Here is a 14307-nt window from a genome sequence, read left to right on the forward strand (position 1 = left end):
AAGACAGAGATTTACATACATAAAAAACAAGGGAAACAGGGAACCAGAACTGCCCCAAAAGAATACAGAAAGGAATACAGTGTGTGATCCTAACAACATGGATATGTGAGCTGTCTGACCAAGAATTCAAAATAACAATTTCTAGAATACTCTATGATCTCCACAATAACACCGAAATCTATCAGCAAAATTAAACAGAGTTTGAAACAATAATTTAGAAAGTAGGAATACTGAAACAACTACATTTGCTGAACTGAAAAATTCATTAGAAGCTCTCAAAAGCAGAATGGATCAAGCAGAGGAAAGAATTAGTGAGCTCAAAGTCAGGTTATTTGAAAATATACAGTCAGAGGAGAAAAAGATTGAAAAGGAACAAAGACTGCCTACAAGATATAGAAAATTACCTGAAAGACAAAATCTAGGAACTATTGGTACTCAAAAGGGAGTTGAGCAAGACCAAAGTGTAGAAAGCTTATTTAAATAAAGAACACCAGAAAACTTTCCAAAACTTGAGAATGATATAAATATCCAAGTACTGCAAAGTCAGAACACCAAACAGATATGACCCAAATAAGACTATCATAAGGCACATAATAATCAAACTCTCAATGGTGAGTGAGAAAAAAAGGATCTTAAAAACATCAAGAGAAAATAAGCAAAGAATATATAAAGGTGCTTCCATCTATCTGGAAACAGATCTCTCAATGGAAATCATACTGGGCAGGAAGAAGTGATACATTTTCAAAGTTCTGAAAGAAAACTTCCACTGCCTAAGCATACTGTATCCGGCAAAGTTATCCTTCAGACATAAAGGTATGATAAAGTCTTTTACAGACCAACAAAACCTGAGAGAATTCGGCACTGCCAGACTTGTCTTATGAGAAATGCTAATGGGGGTTCTTCAATTTGAAAGACCAAAACATGAAAGTGCAAAAAGAAAGCACCTGAAGATATACAACCCAATGGTAAAATTAAGCACATGAACAAACATGGAATATCCTAATACTGTAATTGTGGTGTATAGTTCCCTCATAACTGTAATTTGAAGTCCCAAATAAACATCTATCAAAAATAGTAACAGCTACAGCAACCTGCTAAGAGACAGGTAATATAAAAAATATCTAAATCGAGAAAAATGAAAGCCAAAATGTCAAGGAAAAAGTTAAATTAAATTTTTTTTCTTTCTATTGTTTTCTTTGCAATACAAGTTAAGTTGTCACCTCTTTAGAATAACTTGTTATGTGTACAGGGTATTTTTTGTAAGCCTCATAGTAATCATAATGCAAAAACTTATAATAGATTCACTAAAAGTAAAATGCAACAAATTAAAACATATTACCTAAAACAGATATACAAGAAAAAACAAACAACCCCATTCAAAAATGGGCAAAGGATATGAACAGACACTTTTCAAAAGAGGACATATATGAGGCCAACAAACACATGAAATAATGCTCATCATCACCGGTCATTAGAGAAATGCAAATCAAAACCACACTGAGATATCATCTTACACCAGTTAGAATGGCAATCATTAAAAAATCGGGAGACAACAGATGCTGGAGAGGATGTGGAGAAATAGAAACACTCTTACACAGTTGGTGGTAGTGTAAATTAGTTGAACCATTGTGGAAGACACTGTGGCAATTTCTCAAGGATCTAGAAATAGAAATTCCATTTAACCCAGCAAGCCCACTATTGGGTATATACCCAGAGAACTATAAATTGTTCTACTATAAAGACACATATGTTCATTGCAGTCCTGTGTACAATAGCAAAGACCTGGAACCAACCCAAATGCCCATCAATGATAGACTGGACAAAGAAAATGTGGTACATATACACCATGGAATACTACGCAGCCATAAAAAACGATGAGTTCGTGTCCTTTGTAAGGACTTGGATGAATCTGGAAACCATCATTCTCAGCAAACTGACCCAAGAACAGAAAGCCAAGCACCTATGTTCTCACTCATAGGTGGGTGTTGAACAACGAGAACCTGTGGACTCAGGGAGAGGTGCATCACACACAGGGGACAGTTGGGGGCGGTAGAGGAGAGACAATGGGGGATGGGGAGGGAGGGGGATGGGGAGGGATAACATGGGGAGAAATGCCAGATATAGTATGCACCTAAAGTAAAATAAATAAATAAATAAATAAAAACATATTACCAGAGAAAATCACTTCACCACAGAGGAAGAGGAGAAAAAAATGAAAAGAGGATACAAAGCAAATAGAAAACAAGCAACAAAATGCAGTAACAAGTTCCTATCAATAACACTCAATGTAAATAGATTCACTTTTCCAATTAAAAGACATGGAGTGTCTGGATAGATAAAGGAACAAGTCCCAAATATATACTGTCTACAATAAATTCACCTTACCTATAAACATACATATAGACTGAAAGTGAAGTAAAAAAAAAAGATAATAAAAAAGAGGAGTAGCTATATTTATGTCAGTTAAAATAGTCCACAAATCAGACTAAAAAATAGACAGAGAAGGTCACTATATAATGATAAAGGTGTCAATTCAGCAAGAGGATATAGCAATTGCAAATGTCTATATATCCAACACAAGAGTTCCCAAGCATATGAGGAAAACATAATAGATTTAAAGGAAGAGAGACCATAATACAATAACAGTAGAAAATTTCAACACCCCACTCTCAGTAATTGACAGGACGACGCATAATCAATAAAGAAACACTAGAGTTAAACTCCATTAGACCAAATAGGCCTAACAGATATTTATAGACTATTTCACCCAACTTTTGCAGAATACATATTATTTTCATCAGTACATGGGACATTTTTCAGAATAGACCATATCTTGGGCCACAAAGCAAGTTTCAACAAATTCAAAAAAGTAGAAATCATATCAAGTATTTTTTTTCTACTAGAAATAAATAACAAGAGGAACCTTAAAAACTACACAAATACACGGAAATTAAACTGAATAACCAATGAATAAATTTAAAAATTAAGAAAATGTAAGAATTTCTTAAAACTTAAAAAAATTCCAGTGAAAATGGAGAAAACCCCAAATCTATGAGATACAGCAAAAGCAGTACTAAGAGGTAAGTTTATAAGAATAAATGTCTACATTGAAAAAGTAGAAAGATTTCAAATAAACGATTTAATGGTGTGTTTCAAGGAACTAGAAATCCAAGAACAAACCAAATCCCAAATTAGTAGAAAGACAAAATTGGCTAGGTGCCATGGCTCACGCCTGTAATCCCAACACTTTGGGATCACGAGGCAGGTGGGTCACGAGGTCAGGAGTTTGAGACCAGCCTAACTAACATGGTAAAACCCCATCTCTACTACAAATACAAAAAGTAGCTGGGCATGGCGGCACACACCTATAATCCCAGCTACTCAGGAGGCTGAGGCAGGAGAATTGCTTGAACCTGGGGGGCAGAGGTTGCAGTGAGCTGAGATTGTGCCACTGAACTCCAGCCTGGGTGACAGAGCAAGATTTCATCTCAAAAAAATTAAATAAATAAAAAATAAAAAAGGGACCAAATCATATATATCAGAGTAGCCATAAGTGAAAGTAATCTCACAATACAGAAGATCAAATGATCAAATATTTGTGTTTTAAAAAAATATATTTGTTTTTTTAAAAAACTGACAAACATTTAGATAGACTAAGAACAAAGAAAGAAGACCCAAATAATATCAGAACGCAAAAAGGAGGCTAAAAACTGAGATCACAGAAATACACATAATCATTACAGTATACTATGAGCAACTACATGCCAACAAATTGATAAACGTAGAATAAACTGATTTGTGGACATATACAACCTACCAAGATTGAACCATGAAGAAATAGAAAAACTCAACAAATTAATAACAAGTAAGGAAACTGAAGCAGTACTTAAAAGTCTTCTGTGAAAAATAAATCCCAGACCCTGATGGCTTCATTAATTAATTCTACCAAACATTTAATGTAGAACTAATACCAATTCCACTTAAATTCTTCAAATAAAACTGAAGAAGAGGGAATACTTCATAATTTAGTTCATGAAGCCAGCTTTCCCCAATCCAACACCAGAGAAGGACATAGCAAAAGTAGAAAACTATAGGCCAGTATCATTGGTGAAAATAAATGTAAAAATCCTGAACAAAATATCCAAATTCAACAATGCATTAAGATCATTTACCACGAACAAGTGGGATTCATTCCAGGGACATAAAAATGGTACGCCATACACAGAGATGATATGTAACATTAACAGAAGCAAGAACAAAAACTACATGATCATTTCAATAGGTGCTGAAAAGCGTTTGATAAAATTCAATATTCCTTTATGATAGAAACTCAAAATAGTAAAGATTTCATATGACAAAGTCACAGCTAACACTGTATTGAATGGAGACAAACGGAAAGCCTTTGCTCCAAGATCTGAAACAAGACAAGGATGCCTAGTTTTACCACTTTTATTCACCATAATACTGGAAGTGTTACCATAGCAATTAGGCAAGAGAAGGAAATAAAGGACATCTAAGTTGAAAAGGAAAAACTCAAATTAGCCTTGTTTGCAGATGATATGATCTTATACTTACAAAAACCTAAAGGCTCTACCAAAAACTCTTGTAACTGATAGATGAATTAGGTAAAGTTACAGGATACAAAATTAACATACAAAAATCAGTAGCATTTATATACACCAACAGTGAACAACCTGAAAAATAAATCAAGAATGCAATCTAATTTGCAATTGCTATAAAGAATATAAAATACCTACAAATCAATTTAATCAAAAAAGTGAAAGATCTATACAAGAAAAGTTATAAAATACTAATGAAGGTAATTGAAGATGATATATAAAAATGGAAAGACATGCTATGCAAATGAACTGGAATAACAGGTATTGTTAAAATAATGATACTTCCCAAAGCAATTTGCAGATTCAGTGCAATCACCATCAAAATACCAAAAACATTCTCACATACATAGAAAAATATTGTAAAATGTACATGGAACTCAAAATATCAATGCAGTGGCATAATCAGGGGTCACTACAACCTCAACGTCTCAGGATCAAGCTCTCTTCCCACCTCAGCACCCCGAGTAGCTGGGACTACAGTCAGGCACCACCACACTTGGCTAACATTTTTTTGAATTTTAGTAGAGATGAGATCTCACTACATTACTCAAGCTGGTCTCGAACTCCTGAGTTCAAAGGATTCTCCCACCTTAGCCTCCCCAAGTGCTGGGATTACATGTGTGAGCCATTGTGCCCAGGTGAAACTAAAAATATCTTGAATAGCAAAGCAATCCTAAGCAAAAAGAACAATGCTGAAGGCATCACACTATCTGAGTTCAAAATATACTACAAACCTGTAGTAAGCAAATCAGCATTGCACTGGCATAAAAACAGATACTTAGACAACTGGGAACAAACTAAAAAACTCAGATTTATATGCATGATTTAAAAAACCCAGATTTATATGCAGATTTATATTCATGCATTTATAGCCAAACCAGTTTAGACAAAGGTGCCAAGAACATGCAGTGGGGAAATGATAGTCTCTTCAATAAACATTACTGGGAAAACTGGATAAGCATATGCAGAAGACTGAAACTAGTCCTTCATCTCTCAACATATATGAAAATTAAATCAAAATATATTAAAATCTTAAACCTAAGAACTGAACTTTGAAACTACTATAAGCAAACAACTTTGGGAAAATGCTCCTGGATATTGGTCTGGGAAAAATTTTTTTTCTTTCATGTAAGACATCAAAACACAGACAATCAAAGCAAAAATAGACAAATGAGATTACAACAAGCTAAAAAGCTTCTGCATAGTAAACAATCAACAAAGTGAAGAGATAATCAACAAAATGGGAGAAAATATTTACAAACTACCTATGTGACAAGGAATTAATAACCAGAATAAATAAGAAGTTCAAAGAACTCAATAGCAAAAAAACAAAAACAAATACAAAAAACAAATAATCCAATTTAAAATTGGGCAAAAGGCCTGAGTAGACATTTCTCAAAAGAAGACATGGAAATAGCCAAATGCTATACGAAAAAAATGTTCAACATTATGAATCATCAGAAAAATGCAAACCAAAATGCAAAATAATAATGTATCATCTCACCCAGCTAAAATGGCTATTATAAAAAAGATAAATAATATGGATGTTGGTGAGGATGTGGACAACAGAGAATCCTTGAATACTGTTGGTAGGAATTTAAATTAGTACAGCGTGATGAAAAACTGAATGCAGGTTCCTCAAAAAAATATAAATGGAAGTATGATATACAGAAATTCTACTACAGAATACACACACACACACACACACACACACACACACAGCACATATTCAAGAGAAAAGAAAGAGACCAATCAATGGAAGAGACAACTGCACTCCCATGTTTATTGCAGCACAATTAGCAACTGTCAAACTATGGAACCAACCTAAGTGCCCATCAATGGATGAAAGATAAAGAACACATGGTATAATGTACACAAATGGACTATTATTCAACCATAAGAAAGAATAAAATCCTATCACTTGCAGAAACGTAAATGGAACTGGAGTTCATTAAGTGAAATAAGCCAAACACAGAAAGACAAATGTCAAATGTTCTCACTCATATGTCAAAGCTAAAAAGGTGGATCTTATAGGGAGTTAAGATTGACGGTTACCAGAGGCAAGAAGGGCTAGGGATGAGCGGGGATAGAGAAAGGTTGATTAATGGGTACAATATGTAGTTTGATAAAAGAAATAAGACCCAGTGTTTGAGAGATCAGTAGGGTGACTATAGCTTACAATAATCCACTGTGTGTTTCAAAATAGATAGAAGAGAATAATTTGAGTTGTTCTAGCATAAAGACAAATATATAAGGTAATGGATATCCCAATCACATCAATTTGACATTTACAACTTACATGAATGTACTAAGTTATCACATATACCTGGAAAATATATACATCTATTATGTATTAAAAATATAGTTCCAAATTAAATAAACAAATACATAAATAAAATTTTGTCAGACACTCATGAGATGAGTATCTCTGATTTTAGTCTGGTCTTTATACTTCAAAGAAGTCTATTAGATATTTGGATAACTTCAGTTGAGAGCTCTGTTTTCACATGGATATTCTAGAAAACAGAGCCCAAAGCAAAACTTTTACACTACAAAGAACCAATACCAGTATGGCTAGAGTAGAGGTAAAAGATAACTGCAGCAGGAAAGGAGGGGAAGCTAACATGAGGTAGTGTGTTACCAAGCTGGCCTCAGCTTCACAACAAGCATGGCTAGTTTCCAGGCTACCCACATCATCTTCTAGACAGGTCATGAGGTATCACCATGTCTCAGTATCATTCATTAAGAGCAGGGAGGAGAGGAAAGAAAGGAGAGGCATTTAAATGTCAGCAACTCCTAGGATCCAGGTCTTATTGATCAATGGTCATTTTAGGAAATCTTAACTCCTCTGTACTTCCAAGCTGTGTTACTCAGCTTTCACTAAGTCCAGAAGTTGGTGAAAGAGCTAGAGTCTTTGTGACTATTGCTGCTGCTGGGGATCCTAAAACAAAGAAAAAAAGTGAAGGTGGGAGCAGGAGTCAGAAAAAGAGGGAAAGCAAGAAAGGGGAAAGAGAGACAGACAAGCAGAGAGAGAGAGAGAGAGAGAGAGAGAGAGAGAGAGATCAGAATAGGGGCTCAGGTCTTCAAACTTCTGTCTTTTTTCACTTCTGTTGCTCCAGTCAGGTGTGCTACATGCTACAATCCATTATTAGATGACAGTCTGACAACTATGCCCTTGAAAACAGAGTGTCCTCTCCTTCTTATCCTTCTTCCCCTGCAGGACTCCCAAACTGCATTGCCTAGATTTTAGAGCTCCTATGGCTCTTGCAGAGGCAGGAGTAAAGACAAGGTGGACCGCTAAAGCAGACATGACAGTGTTCCAGGCTATGGAGCAAGTGATCTATGGGCTGGCGGGGCAGCCGGGCATCACCATGCCAAGGCATAGTGACAGCAGCTGTTGAGTATCAAGAGAAGGTCGCGGGTAAGCTGATGGAGGGTGCAGGATGGTACAGAATGGCTGCTGAGAAAGCTTCTTAACATAGGGAAGTTGTGACTCAAAGACACAGAGGCACAAAAGAAAAGGTGCAACTTGGAGATGAAGTAGTAGCAACTTCAGACCTAAAGAATCTGAGCAGTCACATAAATTAAGGACATTGTTTCCTCTTTTAAAGATGTTTTCAGAGGAATTACAATTTATTTATCTTAGTCTCTTAGTCTGTTCACGTTGCTAGAATAAAATACCATAGATTGGGTAATTTATAAACAATAGAAATTTATTGCTCATGGTTGTGAAAGCTGGGAAATCCAAATCAAGATGCCATTGAAGTATTTATTATTATTATTCTATTTTCATTATTTTTCTTTTTTTGAGATGGAGTTTCACTCTTGCCCAGGCTGGAGTGCAGTGGCACGATCTTGGCTCACTGTAACCTCTGCTTTCCAGTTGCAAGTAATTCTCCTGCCTAAGCCTCCCGAGTAGCTGGGATTATAGGTGCCTGCCACCACACCCAGCTGATTTTTGTATTTTTAGTAGAGATGGGATTTCATCATGTTGGCCACGCTGGTCTCAAACTCCTAACCTCGTGATCCACCTGCCTCGGCCTCTCAGAGTCCTGGGATTATATGCGCAAGCCACTGCGCCTGGACTATTATTATTATTTCTGAGATGGAGTCTCACTTTGTCGACTAAGCTGGAGTGCAATGGGGTGATCTCAGCTCACTGCAACCTCTGCCTCCCGCGTTCAAGTGCTTCTCCTGCCTCAGCCTCCCAAGTAGCTGAGATTACAGGCATGTGCCACCACACATGGCTTTTTTTTTCTCTTTTTGTATTTTTAGTTGAGACAGGATTTGGTCATGTTGGTCAGGCTGGCCTTGAACTCCTGACCTCAAGCTATCTGCCTTCCTCAGCCTCCCAAAGTGCTGGGATTACAGGCATGAACCACCATGCCCTGCCAAAAGTGTTTAAATGAGAGCCAGGTTCTCATAGATGGTGACTTCCAGGTGTCCTCAAATGGTAGAAGGGAAGAACAAGCTCCTTTGGGCCTCTTTTATAAGGCCATTAATACTATTCATGAGGGTGGAGCCCTCATGACCTTATCGCCTTCCAATAATTCCACCTCTTAATTCCATCACATTTGGGGTTCTGTTTCGACATATGAATTTGGAGGAGGAGGCACAAACCTTCAGACCACAGCAGATAGTAATTCCCACATTTGTTTTATCAGTATTTAATAATTGCTCTAATAATTTCTACACCTAATATGAAATTGTCCCAAAAAAGCACCATACTTTTAAATCTAAATGCATTTTTTTGGAGATAGCTGGAAGTTCAAAACCAATTCACAGTAGATTTATTCAAAGCAAATATTCTAGTACATGTTTATTCACTAGAGTAGAAAACAATAGGTATAAATTATCCTGGGGAAGAGATGGCTCACTTATAACTTACTATTCCAGATGACAGATTCACTGCATAATTGTCTAGGTGTATGTTTTACTGTGGAGTATTAGACTCTGTGTACTTGGAAAATGCAACATGCATGAATTTGAAAGTTTTGAAGTACTGATATATAGACCCTCAGGTAAAAGATGCAGTTTATTAGAATTTTTTTTTTTTACACACCATGAGACAGTGTGAAGAAATAACAAGAAAAAAACTTATACTACAGATCACTTAAAAAAACAAGACAAATAAATGTGCTCCTAGTATGTATCTTGGGATCAGTCCATATTCAACCTTAATCACTTATACCTTTGACAACAACAGCCACAATGTGAAGAGAAATCAGCATCAGACTAATGATTTCAATCATAAAGCTAGCATTCACTCATCCTCAGTCAAGAGATTTTACACACTAGAGCCTGAAAATAGACCCAGGTTTCTCAGAAAAAGCTTGTAAATAGCACAGATTCTCTTGCTAACTCCTCATTGCCTAGATCATTAATAGAGATTTTGTATACAATGAATTGGCATCACTGCCTAATGTGAACAGGCAGATGGTGCTTATAATAATAATCATAGTTTTAATAAAAATTATAATAGTAATTATAACTCATTGAGCTATGAACTTATGTCTATTACTATGCAAAATACTTTATGTAACTTATCTACTTCCTGCTCACATAACCAGCAAAATAGGCACTACTGCTACCCTCACTATATAAATAAGAAGACAGATATTTGGAGAGTTTATAGACTTGGCCAAAAATGCAGAACTAAAAATTGGCAGAACCATGACCAAAATTAGGGCTGCTAGACTTCAGAATCTGAGCTCCTCAAGCAGACTTATGAGCATATGTGGGTATATGTGTGCAGCTGAGGAACTTGGGAAGAGTTAGGAAATGCTAAAAAAGAAAGTGATGCCTGAGGATAAATACTTCCTTTTTCACACAAGATACTGGCAGAACTGCACATCCACTGTGCCCCACACCAGCTTCTTTTATTATGGATTGATGCTTGTGAAGGCAAGCAGCCACCTAAGTATCACCACCACCCTCACTGAAAGAGCTCCCAACTTGTGTTTGGCAGGCAAGGGCATGCTAGGACAAGGGGAGGCACAAATGCAGTTGTAGAAAGATATTTTTCCTTTGTGTAAAAAGGCTGATATGGATTTTAATCAGTAATTTTAAAAATCCAGCTTATATTTAAAATGAAGTATAGTCAATTTATTAAAAAGATATGGCATTATCTATCTCACAAAGCGTTAACAATTAGGCTGCGGGAAAAGTAGGAACGTAAGTGGAAGTCAGGACAAACTCAACTCAGGGACTGTCATAATTCCCTTTCTCTTGTGCCTCTGCTTTACTTTGTGTCATTTTCTGTGTGCTTTTTGCTTTTGAGTGACTGACTTCATCTACAAGGTAGAAAAATGTGGCAACTAAGAGCTTCCAATTACAGTATCTTGGAATAAGATCAATTCCATTTTAAATTATTAGGGAAGAATGCTGATTGACACTGTTACTGTTTGTTTAAGTGCCCACCCTGGAAAAATTACCTATAGATTTGTTTATTGAAGATTTTGCATACATCAAGTCTAACTCCAGAGTTATTTCCCAACTGAAAGTGTCAGTGAATGGGACTGTATCTAGAAATCGGAGGGAACTCTGAAGTTTCTGGAAGCACAAACCAATCACCTGCCTTGGTGGGTCTCCAGAAGCCTTGTCAGGGCTTCCAAGACTGTATTTTCAATAGATGCCATAACCCTCCACCCATCGTCAGCATCACTACAGAGAACAACCACTACCCACCACTCTTGTCCTTATTGTTTTTGCAAAAGCTCAACATTTAACAGCAAACACTGCATCTGGCATTTTCCTTTAATATTCCTATGGAACAAGTTGGTAGACTTGCCTATCAAATATATAAATACCTGATACCTGAGAAGATAAAAGAGAAAATGCAAAAGACAGGTAAGGTACAGTAGTAGCTGTATGTCTGGTAAGACTTAAGAGTGTGGACATGGTCAGTTCTCTGTCCCTCTGTTTCTCCCTCTCTCCCATCCTTTGTCCTTTGTCTTCTTTCTAACATTCAGCTTTCCTCTCCCTTCCCTTGAAAGGGCTTCCTGAATTATTTGAGCTTATTTTCTCTATTCTGTCAAAGCAGTCCCAATGATAAGGAGCAATATTCCTTCCATTTTTGTGAGTCCAAATAGCATTCAAATATTGCTGAACACTTAGGATAGATTTTAGACTAGTAGACAAAGTATTAATAGTTAAAGCTATTAAGTTACTTCTGAATTGGTTAATTAGCATAGTTACCTTATTTTCTGTAAAAATGAGACAGAACAAATGTACCACACATTTTTGTTCCTCTGGGATCTATTAAAATACATAGGCATTTAACTTCTGCAAGATAATAATGTTGCCCGACAATGTCATCCTGACAGGAACACTAAACATCTCTATGAGAATACTCTGCAGATTTCTTAATGCATAATCAGAATTATTGTTACCTAATTAAAGTATGCTTTGGAACATGAACTGAAGGATAAACTACTAAGATAAGAAAATAGGGAAAATCAATGTGCTATTTCTTAAGCAAGAAACCAGAGAGAAAATGCAGTAGAGGATCTTTGCTTATCTAGCAAAAGCTCTTGGTACATGGTATATTATGATGTTGTTAGGCATTTATATGTCCGGCCAATAAAAAAGTAATCATTGAGGAAAATGTAGTAACTATGGTTCATGTAATAACGTTAAAATATAACTTTCATACACTTTTGGTTTTCTGCTCATCTGCAAGATTTTGTCTAACCCTAAAAGTGCTTCTTTAAGAAATACAATCTAAAGCAAGCTGTGCATTTTCACAGCATCAGGATTTTTGCCTAATGAAATAATACTTTGATATTCCCAAATAGCCAATAAAATAACAGAATTCTTAAGGATGCCAAGGAGACTGAAGGATCCATGATCTGTCTTATTATAATCAGTGCTTAATGAATGGCTATTTATTATCCTAGCAATATCACTCTGCATGAGGTTAAGCCACTTGGTTGTATTTTTCCATGTTCTGTATTGCATTAAAAATACATTGTGCCAGATCCCTGGTGCTATGAAATTTATTCCATCAGTGCCTAGGTTTGAGAAGGGCTTTGAATATACAGATGAATATTTCTCTAACTGTCATTACATGACCTACCTCCAATTTACATGCTGACCAGTTGCCAAGGACCCAGCTATAGCAGGGGGTCACTGGGCAGGTTTTCTGCTGGGTAAGCTCTGTGGGGCATGGCCGTCCTTCTCCTTGGGTTGGCATAATGATAAATCGAGTCCGGCTCATTCGACCTAAAATGACAAGGGAGGTGTCAGCTTTTCAGTTAGATTGGCTTGGAAAGGGACCTGAAGAACAGAATGTTGCCTTACACATGTAAGTCTTCGTTTTAATAGACTGAACTCTGTCCTATCCCACTTCTAGTCTTTTTGTCATTTTCATTTAGCATTCTACAGAGACACAGGCTAATCTAGGTTTTCACAATGCAAAAAGGATCTGAAATTCTTTCCTCTACTTCTTTTAGTCTTCATAGTACAAACTTTATATTTTGCCAAGTAGAATGATCTTGTAAACACTGGTAGACTGTTAATTCATTTAAAGTATTTATTTATTAAGCTCTAGCATGATCAAGGCATCCTGAAGTATGCTATGGACAGTAGTAAAATTACAAGATGTAGCTTCCAGCATCAAAGATCTTATATATTAAGCCAGCATTATAAATATTTAACAAAAGTAGTGAGCATTGCATCTTCTGTGTTTACTAGGTTATACATGAGCAAGTAAGATAAAAGTAACACATAATCCAAATTATCCTAAAAATACTCCCTAGAAAGGTGCTACCCCAAAGATCCAATAGTGTATTTCAATTAATTCAAAACAGATAATTTTTTCAGAGGTTTAGAACCAACTTCTTTCTTCACTGAGCACAAGATAAAGTTGTTGGCTTGTATGAAGGAACCAAGATACTTTAAAAAACATATTCTCATGTACTAGCCTCCTGTTCTGCAATGAAAGACAATTGATTAGTGAAAATGGCTCAGGACTTCCATATCATCTTCTGCCCCCTCCTAGGCAATAAATCTTCAGCTCATCAAGTGGAATAGTGATGGAATAACCTACATTATTTGTTTGTGCTTCTCTCTTTCTCCCTCTTGGACTCTTTCACTCTCACCCTTTCCTACTCACTCTTATTCTTACTGATGAGGTATTCAGCACATATAAGTAAATAACTATTAGTTATTTGTGAATATGATGGACTTCCAATGTTGTTATAAAGTTACTTATGTGACTGTATTTGTGATAAATGTTAAAGAAAAAAACAGGTTCTGCAGGAGCATGCATTAGAATGGCAGCCCATTCTGAGAAGGAATCAGAGATCACTGCCATGAGCAGTGGAACTTTATGCAGAAATCTGAATAGATGTAAGCCAGATATGATGTGCAGAGAGAGTGCGCCACACACAGGAGGGAGCACGTGAAGAGATGGTAATGTGCAAAGTATCACATGTCTGAGGACCTGAAAGAGGCCAGTGTGGCTGGAGCAGATAGTGACAGTGAGAAGGGTTTGAGAGACTATTGTTAAAGTTATTAAAAGCAGAGTCTTTTTGTTGATGTCAAAGATTTTTTTTTGCATCCTAAGGGAAATTGAAAGTAAGTGAGGACTTTATTTCCACATAGAAATCACTTGAAAATCCTGGATATAAACAACTACAGATACGCTCAAGTTTAGTGATAAGTAAGGGTAATTCAAACTTTCAAA

The 14307-nt window shown here is 36.3% G+C and overlaps 1 protein-coding gene across 5 annotated transcripts in view; it reads right to left on the reverse strand.

Annotated features, from left to right (window-relative positions):
* The window catches only part of THSD7B (thrombospondin type 1 domain containing 7B), an 873835-nt gene that overhangs the window by 21125 nt on the left and 838403 nt on the right, over positions 1–14307 (reverse strand). For all 5 annotated transcript variants that reach the window (XM_008998957.6, XM_035305018.3, XM_054257669.2 and 2 more), the window contains exon 21: positions 12697–12842. In XM_008998957.6, coding sequence (XP_008997205.4) covers positions 12697–12842 — 146 coding nt within the window. The remainder of the gene's footprint in view (positions 1–12696; positions 12843–14307) is intronic.

The sequence above is a fragment of the Callithrix jacchus genome, chromosome 6 (genome assembly GCF_049354715.1).
Source record: "Callithrix jacchus isolate 240 chromosome 6, calJac240_pri, whole genome shotgun sequence".
Taxonomy (NCBI): domain Eukaryota; kingdom Metazoa; phylum Chordata; class Mammalia; order Primates; family Cebidae; genus Callithrix; species Callithrix jacchus.